Source organism: Rhamphochromis longiceps, linkage group LG3 (genome assembly GCF_057381845.1).
Source record: "Rhamphochromis longiceps isolate RC_006_pf linkage group LG3, R_longiceps_female_GT1.1, whole genome shotgun sequence".
NCBI classification, from domain to species: domain Eukaryota; kingdom Metazoa; phylum Chordata; class Actinopteri; order Cichliformes; family Cichlidae; genus Rhamphochromis; species Rhamphochromis longiceps.
The window spans coordinates 4,785,259-4,802,434 of NC_140559.1; the positions used below are offsets into that span (position 1 = coordinate 4,785,259).

Sequence of the window (17,176 nt, forward strand, 5' to 3'; positions counted from 1 at the left end):
ACTTGTGCCTTTCAGAGGGAAGACCCAGCTTCTGCAGTATATGCCGAGCAAGCGTACAAAAGTGATACAAAAACTGCGATTTCTTAAAATTAATGAAAAAATAAATAAAAATGCAAAGGGCCTCATGTCACAAACATGTTTTATGAGGAACAACTCAAACATGAAAATATTACAACTCTTCATTTTAAAGATTTTGAAGAATAACAACAGAGTTTATAGCAAAATGCATTGTTTCTATTTGGGGTCATTTTTGACCCCACTCGTGGAAGAGTGTAGGTATTGGTAGGTTGTGCATCCAAGGGTTAAATACTCTAGGAACAACAAGTAGGCCTGCAGTGTGAGAGCAAAGTGCTCTAATAGGGTGATATGGTACTATAACAGGGGTCCCCAACTCCTGGACTCCGGTCCAAATCCAGACCCCAAGAGGATTTTGTCCGGATCACAAAGCAGTTTCTCATTTATTGCGTAGTTGGATAGTTTCTTCCTGCCGGCTGCCGTGGCTGACTTTTGAACTGGCGCGACACGCAGCTATGCAGGTTAGCATCATGCTGGTCCACTCTCCCAGCCAGCTGTTGGCGGTAATGCACCACCAACTGCCAATAAAACGATAAAGAAGAACAAGCTATGTGGGTGTGCGGGTTGATAGGTTACTATGTTGGGAGCTTGCTGACTGGATGAGTAAAAGAAGATGGCTTTGTCAAAAATACTTATAAAGTTATAAAGAGTGGAAGTCTGAAGAGCTGTTATGAAATCAAACATAAGAACTTCAACCAAAGCTGTGCGCCTGGGTCTGACGGTAGAACAAGAAGAATAAATGAGGTATGAGCGGCTACACGGCTGATAACAGTCTGTGACAGCACAACAGCATACGAGTGTTCACTGTGAGCACGGTGGATTTTAGGAGGACACAAAAAGACTTTCACTGACTGGAAAATGATGAAGAGTGAAAGGAAGCTGCAGCAGAAACACTTTTTAGTTTGGAAGAGAAACAATGTAACACTTTTAGATGGAAACAAAGTAAAGTGCAACAATTTACCTTCAATAAAAAAGAAATCCTTACTAAAACTATAAACATTTGAACCGTTTGATACTGAAACATAAAATGAAATAAACTCCATAAACAATCAAAATGAATTCAAACTGATCAGCAACATTAACTCAGGAGCACAATATATGAAACACTTTAACCTACAAAACAAAAACGAATCAAACAGTTTGTGCTGATTTCTTTCTTTGATCAAAATAACAAAGTCAGCATTAATGGCTCCGACGAGCACGTTTTGCAGTGCACAGCTTTTCAAAGCAGCTTTGAAGCAGGATCCTGCAGCTCTCAGCTCCTGCTCAGTGTTTAGCTGGGACCTGGACTTGGTCTGCAGCAGCAGCAGAGAAGCCTCACAAAGATGAGACTAAAGGAAGAAGAACGCCCAGAGCCTGCTGCCCTCAGAGTGGATACTGCTTCTCTACACTCAGCCAGAATCCACTCAGTGTCTGTGATGTGAACTGCAGTCTCAGTGTGGAGTCAGACGTCAATGAACTGGTTCTGCTCTGCAAAGCTGAAACCAGTTGGAGCTGGTCATGCTGGGAACTGTTTTCATGGAAGTCCTTTTAAAAGTATCCCATCAGTGATGAAATATGCTGCTTGATATATGGAGTCACTGAGGCGGCATCATCGTCAGTAGTGTCAACAAATTCATGCAGGTTCTCCAATGAATCTGTGTCTCCTTCATCGAGTCTCCTGCCCCACACTGCAAGCTTTCAGTGACAGAGCTGATCTTGTGACCTGAGGGAGGTTTTTATCTTTCCCTTGAAGCTGTAGATTTACTTCATTTCCAAATATGTCACTCAGGTAGGCCAGTTTTGCCAGGAAGCTCTCATCACTAACTCTGCGACTTCATACTTGTGCTCCTGCTCCAAAAACATCTGATCTGCTCTCTGAGCTCAAAAACTCAGGACAAGACTTTTCCTGGTGACAGCCGCCTGGCTTCACTGTGAAACAGCACAGCTTGATGTTCGGCTCCATCTCCTCACAGACAGCAGAGACACTCTTGTTTTTACTGGTCTGGTCTTTATAAAACCGACTACACCAATAATTTCAGTCATAACCTCACTGAATTCAGAGGAAAGCTGCTCTCAGTGTGAAACACTCCAGCAGAGGGCGCTGTTAAGTCCTTATTGTAACACAGTTACTGTGTGCAGTTAGACTTCATACATAATCTGCACTTATTTCCATCAGACATGCTGTCAGTAAATGATTGGTTTCTATTGATTCTACTTCCTGTTGACTCGTTTGATGACAGTGAAACAATCACAGCTGATTGTGTGATGATGTAAACTGTCACTGTTACATTCAGTGTGTGTGACATAATGTTAGTGCAGGCTGATAACAGCCTGGTTCTGTTAGAAACACATGAACGTGTCCATAGATCAGTGTGTGTTTAACATGAGAGCGTCAGCCCTGCTGATGTGTTAAATAAAGACATGCAGGAAAACTGATGAGACTCTGAAATAACTCTTTATATTTATAATGTAACTCTGCATCAAAAGAACAACAAAGGATCCCAGACAGGTTTCTGTGAACAAAGACCATTCTGATGTTTCTGTGTTTCTAACACTTTGACATTATTAGTAAACAGACTGCAGTGAGCAGCATTTATAAAGAGCTTCTATATAAAGATATGACAGCTGTTTGACAAGTTTATCACTCTGTGTTTGGACCTGATCAGTCCAGCTGTTTACTTGAAACATGTTCATTTACCTGTTCTGTTATATTCATGTTCTTGTCTCTGTTGAAAACACATTTTAATGTCCCTCAGATTTTTCTCCCAGATGAATAAATATAAAAATGACACAAACTGACTGCAGCTACTTTTTGTCCTTTCTGTCAAAAACCTTCATGTGACTCATGAGAGACACGTTTCAGCTGTTTGTGACAGATCAGAGGCCAACAAGTCATTTATAACACTTTCCATCATTGTTTAAAGTTCTCAGTGTTTCTGTGTTGCTGCGTATAGGATCTCCCAGCATCATCACTGTGCTGTCCAATCATTGTGTGCGAGGTTACCCTTATAGTGCGATGTGTGTTTGCACAAAGAGAAGCATGTGTGTCAAATATAAATAAGCACAGAACAGAAACAGCTGCTCGTTTCTTCTGTTTAGAGTCAAGTTAGTGTTTTGTGTCTTTGTTTGAGGCCTGATGTCGAGCAGAGGTGTGTGTAACTGCACTGCTCTGTTATATGTGTGAAGTGTGTGCTTCTCTTCAGCATCATCTTTGTCACTGCTGATTCCTTTGTGTCATCATGTGTTGAGAAGAGAGAACAGTTATAACGGAGGAGCAAAAGGAAGCCCTGAAATCTGCATCAACAAGGAAGTGTTGGCTCACCAGTGATCCCAGCAGAGCCACTGGTTTGGCTCCAGTTGTTCTAGATTCAATGATGTTGTTGCTACAGATACATGTCAGCATCTTTATTGTAGTAAAGTCTTGTAATGTGAAGATAGAAACAAGGCAGCAAACAGCTCCATGATCTGATCTTAATGATGTTGTTTTTATTCCTGTCTGTCAGAACTGGATTGGAAACTATCAAAGGTCTAAAAACAGCCTCGACCCTCCCACAGAGCAAACTTTACACACGTCATCTTTCAGCTACAATCTTTGTTGCAGGGATCTTCTGCCAAACAAGGCTGAGAGAAGATTTCTTACAGCTGTCATGTTGATGCTGTTTCAGTCTTTGGGCAAACACACTCATATATTAGGGCTGATATCAGGGCTGCACAAGTTCTTTGTGTTTGTGATCATGAATAACAGAAGTGTGCCTGTTGAAGATCATGTTTCTACATTATTATATGTCCTGTTATTGTTCTGTGTTATATTCAGCTTTCAGCATCCTTTCCCAGTCCCCTGTTACACCATCCATACAAAGCCAATCTGACTGTGAGCCAATGTGTTTGTTTGTGTTGGATCAATAGATTTGACAGACTTGGTTCATCCAGAGGGAAACAGTCCAAATTCAGATCTAATGAAATGATGGAGGCTGTTTCCTACCACGGTGCTGATGTGTGACTAGCAAGGCTCATGGTCTCCAGCAGACCAGCGCCTGGAATGAGGTGAGCTGAGTGTTGCTTTGGTGGGTCTCTGCCCACGTCATGCATCAGGATTCATGTTGGCAATAGTTCATATCTCTGTTCTTCAGCCTTCATCACAAAGCTGTGAAGGAAAAACAAACATCTAACAGGATCTGATGGATGCAAAGTTCACTGAGCTCTTTGTCATTTACAAACTTGTCCAACCAACAAGAGCACAGATGAAAAACACAGTGACAGTTACAGGATTTTGCCATATATGAGCATAGATGACTTTCATATAGATTTTCAATGCAGGCTTTTGGTGAGCCGCTGGGTTCTGTCTAATAATCATCTCAGCATTTTACAATAGAACAGCTCTTTATTAGCTCTGCATTTATTGTTATTGGACATGAAACAAGGAAGCTGTTTCTCATTGGATGTTAGTTTCATGTTCATCAGGATCATTTTCTAAAGAGCTGATATTGAGACCATTTACTGCACTGGCTGCACATCCTGTCTACATTTCTCTGTATGTGCTGTGTTTAGACTCACAGAGAAATGACTCAACCAGCTGTGTTTGATTGACTCCTATGACTATATGAAAGGTCAGTGTGTGTCTGCACACAGACTGTTGTGTTGGACTGTTATTCAGTTGTCTGCTGAATGTTTTCAAATGTCTGCATCTCAGCTGTGATGAGGCTGGGGGTCATGGGAGGCCACCGTAGCAGCCTCTTCAACATCATGACATCATCATAAATGCTGCTGGACTGTCTGATGGGCTGACGGTGAAAAAGCCGTCGGGAAGGAAACAGAAGACATTTCAGAGGCTGCAGCAGATTTCTTTGATTCGGGGCCTTTTTCAGCTTTATTGGACAGAGCAGTGAAGATAAGTGACAGCAAAGCAGAGAGAAAGGGGGCGTGGCCCGGGTCAAAGCCAGGCCAGCTGCTCTCCACCTCGTGGTCACCTGCTCATCCTAGTGAGCTCCAGCAGCAGCCCTTTCACACACTTTACACTGTCAAACACTGTGTGTGGACCTCAGCTAACAACAGGCTACATTTAAGTCTGGACTACATGCTTTTATATTGTTTTTATTCCATCAGCAGCTCAACATCATGAGCAGCTTTGACATAAAGACATCAAACTCAAGCTGACTTTAAACTACTTTTAATACAGGGGCTCAAAAACAACAACATCTTTATTATATATCAGGACACAAAGTCATTTCATCTCAAAGGGAAACAGCTTTATTTGGAATAACCAGCACTATCAACTGGTTTGGGATCTCCACCAGTTTCATGTCTTTGCAGCTTCTCCAACAAAGTTCCTGTAAAATCAGCATGTTTGTCTTTATTGGTTTGATAGTGATTGATTATTCAGTCCCAATCTGCTGTCATCTAAAGAACAAAATGATGTTTCTATGAGTCACAAAGCTCCAGATGTTGTCGGCTTCACAAAGAAAACAAAGAACTTAAACACAAAGTGTTTGGAGCCAAAATGTTCCCAAGCTGCTCTTTTTGAAATGGCAGAGGTACAGTGGTGTCTAACAGCACACTGTGGAAGGCAAACATGTTATTGTTGGATGAAACTTCATGAATCCTTTGTAGATTTGAGCTGTTGGAGCCTTTCTTTTCTCTTCAGGTGTACAGATGCTGAGGAGGCAGGTGGAGCAGGTGGAGCTGTTGTGATGCTGGCAGAGGGTGTGTCTTAGTAACTCTGTGAGGCAGAACTGGATCCAACATTGTGGATGTGTTGATGTTGGAGCCATTAAGAGTCTCTGGCCACACTGTAGGATTTCCCTTTGATCCACTGTGCGGGCATTTTGGAGTCTGTCAGTGAAACTCTTCATGTTTGTGTTTGACTCCAGTTTATAGAAACAGAGGAATGTGTCATGCTTTTGTTCGGCCTCCACAAATACACACATTTGTTCATTGGTTGGACTTTTTGGAAGGAGACACATTGAAAACCATGTTAATAAGATCTTGTTGTTTCCTGTGGATCCGACACAGAGAGTGGACTTCAGACAGAAAGCGTGGAAGAGATTTTAGAGGCCGTGTGTGGCAACAGGAAGTTTCTGTGTGTTTGCTGATCTTACATGTGGAAAACAACACGTGATGTTTGTGAAGTTCTACAATGATCATTGTTCTCACAGCATTTTGAGTGGGAACAGTTCAAACTGGGAGTAGTGGGAGTTATTTACTGATTGAAACAAGCTGAATGTTTCTGTGACGATGAAGATCAGCAGCTCAGCTGATCAATGAACTGACATCTATCAGTCGTTTCATGAGATGAAGTCATCAGCAGACATTTGTTCTGACTGTGTGATGAATGTCAGAACGTCAGGGCTCTGCTTTACTCACTGCTTGATGATCATTGGCTCATTGTTGAATCCAGGGGCCCAGTCTGACCTCTGACCTTTGCTGCAGGTCTTCTGTGTTATCTCCACTTTCATGTCTGATCTTCTGCTGTATCGTCCAAAATAAACATCTGGATCATTTCCAACACTTCAGCAGATCTTTAGTTTGGGCAGTGCAGCACAGAATAACACATATTGTACTATACTGCCCACTTCCTGATCTTATTGGATCTGTGTGTGAGGTTGGTGAAGGAAACACATGTTTACTGAGTGAGTCGCTGCCATTAGGAACTAGTTTTTATATCACAGCCTGGAAATCACACAGGACCATTTCTGCAAGTGAAAAGTCGTCATTGGAGGAAAATGATTATGTAGTTTGTGCGACTGAAGAATTGTCCCAACTACATGTGCCGCTGACCTTTGCTTTAGGTGCACAGAGGAGTCTGTGGAAACATCCAGAACTGAGGCAGTGCTACAGATGCTTCAAATAAAGTGGTGTATTATCCATGTTTTCTATGGATCACATCCAGTATCCTGATCTAACGAGCCCCCTTCTTGTGGATTTTAGAGCCTCCGACTTTTGCTGCGTCTCATTTCAAGCACAAGAGCAAGAAGTGGATGAAGAAATGGGGCGAGTGGGGTCAGTGTGGTGCATGTCAGCTGTGCTCACACATGCTTTCACAAAGAACATGTGTGTTCATCGGCAGCATTAAGGTGCACTTTAGTCTTCATAATAATAAAGTATTCTGACTTTATTCTTCTGAATCCTCACAGTCATGTTGCAGCTCTGCTCTGCTTTAAGAAAATGTTCTACCAGGATGTTACTTTCCTAAACGTGTTCTCCAAATGTTCCAAAGACTTTGTTCTAAGTAGTTCTACATGATGAAACATCCACACTAAGTTTAAGAAGGACACACAAACACCATCTGTCCTTTCATCATGTGTACAAACGTGTTCAGATGTCAAATGTACCGTGAATGGATGCAAATGTGGATCGTTCCAATAAAATGAGACAGTTTTGTAAGTCGATCCCAGTTTGAAGTTCATTAAAACCTATAAGAACATGTTATTCAAACCAATTTTATCCAACAGGAAGAAGCATCAGGGGAACAGGAAACATTCAAACATGTTTACTGTAAGAACTGCACAAAGGAAGAAAACACAATCCTACACACGAGCACTTTAAAATGGACATTTAGCTTTTCAAACATCAGGGAGCTGCAATAACAACACTGTGCCCATTCTGATCAGACTGAAAGATTTATAGAGATTTATCCATGTGCTGGAAAAGGATTTGATATCAACATAGATGCAGATTAGCAGGAGCATTTTCTTCATATTGATTTAGAGTTCAGTACCAGGAATATGTAGAATTAACATCTGTGTGCATGACGAGTGATGAAAATTCAAAGTCAGGCTTTCAAAGGATGTCAGAATTGGTGTCTCTATCTGTGACTGTCCCAGAGGAACCTGCCTGAGGGATTATTACAGATCTGTCTATATAGAAAGACTTGCATTGATTCACAGTGTACAATTCTTTCTAATCTATTAACATCTTCCTCCAAATCCTGTTTCTGCTGTTTAATGACATATGTCTGAATACAGACAGTGGAAAAATGTCAGTTTTAGTTTTACTGGATCTCAGTGCAGCATTTGATACAGTTGACCACAACATATTACTCAAACGACTGGAGAACTGGACAGGTCTTTCAGGAACTGTACTAAACTGGTTCAAAACATACGTAGAAAACAGGAAATACTTTGTATCAATAGGTAACTTCACATCTGAGCAGACAAGTATCACATGTGGAGTTCCCCAAGGTTCCATCTGGGGACCCTTTCTGTTTAACATTTACATGCTCCCACTGGCACAGATTATAAAGAACAACAAAATAAACTGTCATAGCTATGCAGATGACACACAAATATATATCACAATGTCATCAGGAGACCAAGGCCCCGTACAATTTTCTCCAGCTAAACAAAAACAAAACTGAGGTAATAGTCTTTGCGCCAAAGAAAAACGATTACAGGTCACCAGAGAACTTCAATCTATACATCTAAAAACCACAAACCAGGCGAGAAATTTGGGTGTAGTGATGGATGCAGACCTAAACTTAGAAAAACACATTAAGACAATAACAAAATCAGCTTACTATCGCCTCAAGAATATTTCAAGGATAAAAGATCTGATGTCTCAACAGGACCTGGAAAAACTAGTCCATGCATTCATCTTTAGTAGGCTTGACTACTGTAACAGCATCTTTACAGGTCTACCTAAAACATCAGTCAGACAAGTACAGCTCATTCAGAACTCTGCTGCTCGAGTCCTCACTAAGACCAAAAAAGTGGACCACATCAGTCCAGCTCTGAGGTCCTTACACTGGCTGCCTGTCCGTCAGAGGATAGACTTTAAAGTTCTGATGCTGGTCTATAAAGCTCTGAATGGTTTAGGACCAAAATACATCAGTGACCTCCTGACCCAGTATGAACCTTCCAGATCCCTCAGGTCATCTAGATCCGGTCTTTTATCAGTTCCCAGAGTCAGAACCAGACACGGAGAAGCTGCATTCAGCTTTTATGCTACTTATATCTGGAACAAACTCCCAGAAAGCCTCAGATCAGCTGAAACACTCAGTTTATTTAAATCCAGGTTGAAGACTCACCTGTTCTCAGCTGCATTTGAATAAAGCACCAAATCCACACTTTTAAGCTTAAATTTCAAAACTTACATTTAACTACTGATTTTATCTACTGTTCTGATCTGTTTTGATTTTATATACTGTTTTGTTTGTTTGTTTGTTAATTAGTTAGTTAGTTTGTTTGCTTGTTTTAATCAATTTTAAATCATGCTTTTTATTTGTTTTTGTTTCTAATGTCTCTGTAAAGCACTTTGAATCACCTTGTTGTTGAATTGTGCTATACAAATAAACTTGCCTTGCCTTGCCATCAGAAGGGCTCAAACCTCCTGCTGTTTCTACTGGACCATAAATTCTACTTTATGATCATCTTCAAAAATAAAAACGCGAGTTTATTTGTGAACTCTGTGAAATGTGTCTGATGTTTAGTTTGAACCAATCCTGTGTCAGCCGCAGCCACATCATTGCCACACATACAAATGGGTGCGTTCCTGTTTAGACCTGCTGGCTGTCAATGGGCTTCATTCCATTTCAGACTGCCGGTGGTCGGCTGTGATCTAAACTCAACATGGCTCCTGTGTTAGAAGAGCCTCTGATTTTAAACTTTGCACATTTAATAGTTTCTTTCCAACACTGTGGAGCTACCAGCCCAGTATATGTAGCCACAGTAGATGGAGTTATCAAGCTGACTGACAAACATCAGGACTCATGTGATCCCTACATGTGGACCTTTCATAGATGGATCCAAGTGCAGATTCAACTCTGCATTACATTTGACTTCAGCTGTTACACACTTTCTAGCTGTGTCACTTCCTGCTTTTTGGATCAGATAGTTTATCCATGACCACAAATGTTTGGCTGCATGTTTGTATCATCTATATTTCCAGTCTTCATACAGCCGATATTTCATGTGAACTCCCAGCTGCCAGCTGCCATCATGTTTTCAGGGTTCATTCAGTGTTGAAATGTAGGACAAACAGCAGCACATGTTCTCTAAATGTTTGCAGTCATTTTAAATGAAGCTGATACTACATGAGACATTTTCCATATTTACTGTCTTTGAACAGAGAATAATAAAGCCATCAAACATATACAGGCTGTGCAAATACAAACTTCTGTGGTGCATTTGATGACCTGCAGAGGAGAACAAGTCGGGCTTTTCAGCCCTAACACAACCTCTTTGTTCTCAATACTACAAAACCTTCAAAGGCTGATATGCAAGTTTGCATGAATCACCAACACAGTTGTGTTTGTTTCTAGTATAGTTATAAATAAGCTGATCAAATATCTGCTGACTGATTAGATCCAGTATCTGTTACAGATGAACTGGATATCACAGCGCATGTTGTTGATCCGTCATATCAAACTAAACCGTGTTGCTGGTGTAAATATCCTCCAATAAAGTCAGATGAGGGCTGCTGTTGCCAGGTAACGATGATGTCACACTGGATCTTCTGATCTTTAGCATCGTAGCGCTCGGAGTCTGATGTTGGCTCATGTGTTGTTAAACACCAACATGACGTTCTACTAGTCAAGGCCTCAGCTTAACCCACTGATGTTGATCACACAGACCCACTAATAGAACTGTTTTATCAGGGTTTGATGCAGCGTCAGCATTAATGTCACATTTAATCAGACCACATTTACATTACAAGCCCACTACAACCATATGGAACTCCAAAGTGTTCAAAATTAAATAAATAAATAAGTCATGATGAAATAAATAACTATGTGAATAAATAAGACACAGATATGTAATGTGAGAATGATATTGTGAAATAATTGAACACATTTTGAAAAAAAGCTTATTATTGTGAAATATATTGCATTCTGCTATATAAATTTACTTATTATTGTGAAATATAATTTCATGATCATTATTTTTCACAATAACAGAGATTATTCCTGAGGCATTTTATTTATTCCCAGCCATTTTTAATCCAAAATGTCCTTTTTTCAAAGTCAGTCTTTATTTCAAAATCCCGTTTTTCCCAATGGCCTATTTATTTCATTATTATTACACATTATTTGACCACGAGCAATATTTTCTGGTTTGACGCCGTCTTTGTAGCCAGAAACCAGCTCTCTCCTCGGCTTCCTCCACTACACGCTTCCCCCACGCCAGTCTCCTCCGTCACTATAAAGGGGAGAGTCATGAGCTCCATCACCCTCACCTGTGCCGTCCAACGTCCCGCCACCAGCCTCCACTGCAGCAGGCCAGAGACCACACCCCTGCCACAATAAGTAAAAGTATATCCTTGCTGTACCCTTAATGCTAAATGTGCTAAATTAACCGCTGCCTTTGCCCCTTTGGGATTATTCTTATGTCACTGGGATGTTGACCTTTGACCTTCACATTAGAGAGATGGGCAGACATAATTAGTGTATGAATTTTAAAGTAACAGGTAATAAAGAGAGTGCAGCAAATGTAGTCAGGTTTATTACTCTGTATCACACATGAGTGCCCGAGGGAGGCGGGGCTGACTGGGGAGACACAGGAAACAGAGAGACAGGGCTGACTCGACATGAAACGATGAAACGTGGGACACGGGAACAGAAACTAAACACAGGCTGAAATGAACACTGAGGGAGGGAGAACTAAGATTACTGAGAGCCTGATAAATAAGAAGAACAAAAACCAAGAAAAACAAGAGTCAAAGAAAACCAAAAACACAAAGCATTGGGCCAGGACCCACTGCTGTGACATTTATATGTGATAAAAACATTAAAAACTGCTCAGATGTTGAAATCTTTCTACGTATACTTTAGGTTCAGCTCTCCAGCCTGGCATTTGGTTAAGCATGATTCAAACATTTGATTTTGTTTAACTGGTTTTAATTATAGTTACTTTTTGTGAACATTTGTTGCAGCATTTAAAAATACATCATTTATTTTCAAACTTTTATTTGATTTAGAGCATCATATTTGACCAACGTAAATGTTTTAATTTCATATAAAATAACTGAAACAGTGAACTAAATATCTGAAATCTTTCCTTCCTTAAAAGTTATAATCCTACTTAAGTTATAGTGCAAACGCTTAAGCAACAAATATACTTGATGCTAATTAATTCATATTTCCCTTTGATGTTGCAACTATGCGGTCACTTCTGTCTTTAAACAAAATAATATTTTCCAGTTACAGAAATCATAAAGTCCAAACTAAAGTGCTACTGTTGCTATATGCATTTTATATAAATCATGGATGATGGTCCTGACATGAAGGAAGAGAAAGTTACAGGTTGCATCCTTTGACTTTGTCTCCGTGCCTTTGGGCGATTTTCAGAAGGACAGATGTTTCTGTTCAATTCTTAAATCAATTTTTTCAAACACAAACACTATTTTAAAGCTTCTAGAGAGTAAAATATTAATGATAATTATAATAACAATAATAAAAACAAAAGCTCTCAGCTCCATCAAACCAAGCAGCAGAAAGAACAATAACTGAAGAGAAAACTTTAACCTTGTAGACTTCATTATGTTCCAGCTGCTCTACAGACGCTGTGACCTCGAACTTAAGCAGGTCGTAAAGTATGTGCAGCTCAATAACTTCATAATCAGACCCTGTGGTATTTAGGCAGCAGAACAACTAAGAATAACAACTACAAATAATGTTTTTAGGTTTCTGTTGTACTGCAAGGTTCTGTACAGGAGAACCAAACCAAGAGCAAATATTACGTCTCATTTACACCTGAGCACGAAGAGCCATCAACATTTAGCAAATTGAATCATCTTTGTTTAGATGCAAGAAGAATCATATAGAAATGAAAAAGTAGAAATAGAAATCCAGAGCAAAGATATCCTCTAATTCAGCGTAGCACATGTGCAGCTGCTGCGATTCACGTAAGCATTCGGCTCGTCGCTGTTGCAGATTTTTCTCTCGCTGTTCTGGCTCACAGCGCTGCAAACACAAAAATAAATATCCCCAAAGGTGTGAAAGGGAGCTAATTAGTAAGAGTATTGTTACTCTCCGCAGGAGTAGTCCAGCAGTAGAAATCAGTCCAATAACAAGGTGTGTAACATCTAGCAGGGTGACAGAAAAACCCAGGGTAACTTCTAAGGACCTCAACGTCTCTCTCACATTGTGTTTTTAAACATGCTTCCATTTGTCACTTCAGTCTTTACTCTGAAATACAGGAAGAGAAATCATGGCTGAAACTATTTCTCATGAAACCAGGGGTGTGGTCCAACAGTCAGTTTGGTGAGGAAGGTTCCTAACTGAGAGAAGTGACCCAGAAGTATCTGTGTAGCAGCCACAATGAATCCAGATCATGAGCTTTATTAACTGATCAAAGTCTCTTCTTTCATCTTCTGTATCATTCAGTTTGCATTGGTAATGCCCATTATTGTAATGCTTTTTTAAGACCAGCAAAACTTTATTTCACTTTGGGTTAGCTGGGATAAGTGATGGATGGAGGGAATTTTTACTTCAGCCACAGAAATCCTAAACAGGAAGGAGGAGCAGAGTTACAGTGGATCACTATCCAGCAGGGAAACAAGGTTTATTTCAATTTCTTGGCCATGAGTGAGATTTACTGAGTGGGCAAATTAGGGAGACGACACCATCAGATCCCGAGCCCTCCATGTGTTAATCAAGAGACGGCTGCTGTGCTACATCCATAAATAATGAATAAATTAGGAGCTAAAGCTGAAAGGACAGTTTATTTGTACCATCAGTGAAGATATTTTACATTTGAATTTTTTATTTAACATTTGCAAGATTCAATAACATAAAGAACCTGAACAAGAAAACATTTATGTGGATCAAAATACATTAAAACAAAAACTTTATAATAGGAAACAGAGTTTTCAACCAACTGATGAAAAGAAAGCTAACCACTTGACATGAACACTACAGTAGGACAGTTTTGAAAGCTTAAAATGGAACTAGGGGAAGAGTTTGATTCACAGCTGCCTCATCAGATTTTTACAGGAGATTCTATCTGAACTCTGTGGAGCCTGATCTCAAGCTTTTTGAGTCTGACACAGAAACCAGAGGATCTTTCTGTGTCTTCAGATTCACTGTGATCCAGTGATGGGAGTGATTTCAGCCCTGAGTGATCGCGCTGATGTTTGCACAGAGCAGACAATGAGGTGAATGTTTGGGCACATTGGTAACAGTGAAACAGTTTATTAGTAACGTGGGATCGTTTGTGTGCAGAGTATGAACTGAGATTCCTGAAGCTCTTGTCACACTGCTCACAGCTGTAGTTTCCTTCCATGTGTGTACGTTCATGAATGTTACGACTACCTGACCGTGAGAAGCTTCTCTCACAGTGTCTGCACTTGTGTGGTTTCTCTCCTGTGTGGACTCGTTTGTGTGATTTAAGCTGACCTGCAGTGGTGAAGGATGACCCACACTGATCACAGAGGTGCTTTTTAACCCCACTGTGAATCAGTTCATGTTGTTTTAAATCACTTGATGTGGTGAAGCTTCTCCCACATTCTTTGCAGTATTTCAGTTTGTCTCCAGTGTGTCTACGTTGATGTACTTTTAGGGTCTTTTGCTGACTGAAAGTTTTTCCACAGAGGTCACAATGAAAGTCTTTCCCACCACCACAGTGATGACAGGGTTGAGAACTGGATCCATCTGTGTCGCTCTGCTTCTAAACAAAGACACAAAGTGTAAGTCAGTCCTTCAACATTTGTATCCTGAACGTCGCCTGAAATAAAGAGCATCTCTGCAGACGTCCAACTACATTTGACTGTTTCAGTTAACACACTCAGTTTACTGGGCTGCAATAACTACAATACTACCACCATAATACTACAGTAATACTAAAATCATAACTGAAAGGAAAATCTGAATAATCACTCAGAGCTGCTTTTCCATGCAGTAGAATTGCTAACATGCTAACACAGTTTAATGAGCAGAGTTGTTCCAAACAGTCAGGCTAAAATGACAAGATAACAATATAAATACATACCTCACAGTAGCTGCACTTGTAGAGTCTCTTTCTGGTGTGGATCTGTTGGTGTCGTCTCAGGTGATGTGGAGTTTTAAAAGTCTTCTCACACAGGTCACATTGATAAGGTCTCTCCTCAGTGTGGATAAACATGTGTCGTTGTAAGTGTGCGTCTGTTGTAAAGTATTTGCCACACTGTTCACAGCAGTACACATCATGTCTGGTGTGAATGCGTAGGTGTGTATTTCGGTACCCTCTCTGGCTGAAGGTTTTTCCACAGATGTCACAGCTGTATGCCTTAATTCCAGAGTGGGTAACTAGATGACTCTGTAAGTGGCTACTTTGAGTAAAAGCTCTGCCACACTGATCACAGCTGTACGCTTTAACTCCACTGTGGATGAGTTGGTGTTCTTTTAGGGAACGCTTGAAGGAAAAAGACTTTCCACACAAGTCACAGCTGAACGGTCTCTCTCCAGTGTGGATGACCTGATGCTGTTTTAGTGAAGCCGTCACAGTAAAACCCTTCCCACAGTCGTCACAGCTGTATGGCTTAATTCCAGAGTGGGTAACTAGATGCTTCTGTAAGTGGCTACTGCGAGTAAAAGCTCTGCCACACTGATCACAGCTGTACGCTTTAACTCCACTGTGGACGAGTTGGTGTTCTTTTAGGTGACCCTTCAAGGAAAAAGACTTTCCACACTCGTCACAGCTGAACGGTCTCTCTCCAGTGTGGATGACCTGATGCCGTTTTAGTTTAGCCCTCACAGTAAAACCCTTCCCACACTCGTCACAGCTGTATGGCTTAATTCCAGAGTGGGTAACTAGATGACTCTGTAAGCTTCTACTGCGAGTAAAAGCTCTGCCACACTGATCACAGCTGTACGCTTTAACTCCACTGTGGATGAGTTGGTGTTCTTTTAGGTGACCCTTCAAGGAAAAAGACTTTCCACACTCGTCACAGCTGTATGCCTTAATTCCAGAGTGGGTAACTAGATGCCTCTGTAAGTGGCTACTGTGAGTAAAAGCTCTGCCACACTGATCACAGCTGTACGCTTTAACTCCACTGTGGATGAGTTGGTGTGTTTTTAGGTAACCCTTCCTGGAAAAAGACTTTCCACACAAGTCACAGCTGAACGGTCTCTCTCCAGTGTGGATGACCTGATGCCGTTTTAGTGAAGCCCTCACAGTAAAACCCTTCCCACACTCGTCACAGGTGTGTTTTTTCTCTCCCTTTCTTCTGTGAGGTTTGTCGGCCTCCTGAGAGCGCTGACTTCTGGCTCCATGTTGGTCCTGCAGTGACAGAGATACAAACAGAGGCAGTGAGTGAAATGCAGTCGTGGAACAAACTCAACCTTCAAACTCCATTAACACTAGTTTTAAACCTGAAGGTGGAGCGTGGCACCAAACACCTTAAAGGTCTCTTATCCCCACCTGCTGGTAGTTCTAACACATTACATCCAACCTGCTGTTAAAGATAATTCATGACTGTTCAAACACTAAAATCATGCACACACACACACACACACACACACACACACACACACACACACACACACACACACACACACACACACACACACATTATTTTATAATTTAGATTATTTTGTTGTTTCCTATTACATATTTCTATAATTTGTATAGATTTATACAGAATTATTCAGTGATAATAAATCCTATGTTTGTTTATTCTAAAGGAACCCCGTTAGCTTCCACAACAGATGTTGCTCGTCTTCCGTCAAATACTCACATAAAATATTACACAATAAAGTGGATTCAAGATATCCACATAATTTCACTCTTACATCCACAGTGAGGTTTCACAATTGTTCAAATATAAGCAATCAATAATAATAATAATAATATCAATAACATTGAGGCACATTACACAAATTTCAAAAACAAATCATGTCTTACAATATTTACAACAACTAAAAGCTCTGTAAATCGGCTTTTAAGTGTTCATTGAAGTTTTGAATAATTCTCTAATTTTTTAAGGCAACTTATTCCACTTAAAAGTTGCTCTAAATGTAACAGTTTAACAAAACGTTACTTTTAACTCGAGCATTTACTAAATTGCAGCTTGTTGAAAACTGTGTAATATGATGATGTATTTCATCTGGATACTGCAGCTGAGCAGAATAAATGTGGTGTGTTTAACAGAATTGCTTTCTTTAGAACTACAAGTAAGCCATAGAATATTTTAGCCTGTACAGGAAGCC

General features: G+C 40.4%; 1 protein-coding gene across 3 annotated transcripts in view; it reads right to left on the bottom strand.

Annotated features, from left to right (window-relative positions):
- Positions 1-17,176, bottom strand: part of LOC146672593 (uncharacterized) — a 348,538-nt gene that overhangs the window by 310,089 nt on the left and 21,273 nt on the right. For 2 of the 3 annotated variants that reach the window (XM_085401282.1, XM_085401283.1), the window contains 2 exons: positions 14,979-16,247; positions 13,695-14,657 (listed from right to left, as the gene is read on the bottom strand). In XM_085401282.1, the coding sequence (XP_085257408.1) occupies positions 13,971-14,657; positions 14,979-16,247 (1,956 nt within the window). In that variant the 3' untranslated portion in view covers positions 13,695-13,970. Of the gene's footprint in view, positions 1-13,694; positions 14,658-14,978; positions 16,248-17,176 lie in introns of those variants that run through there. The other variant, XM_085401284.1, reaches the window with a different exon arrangement.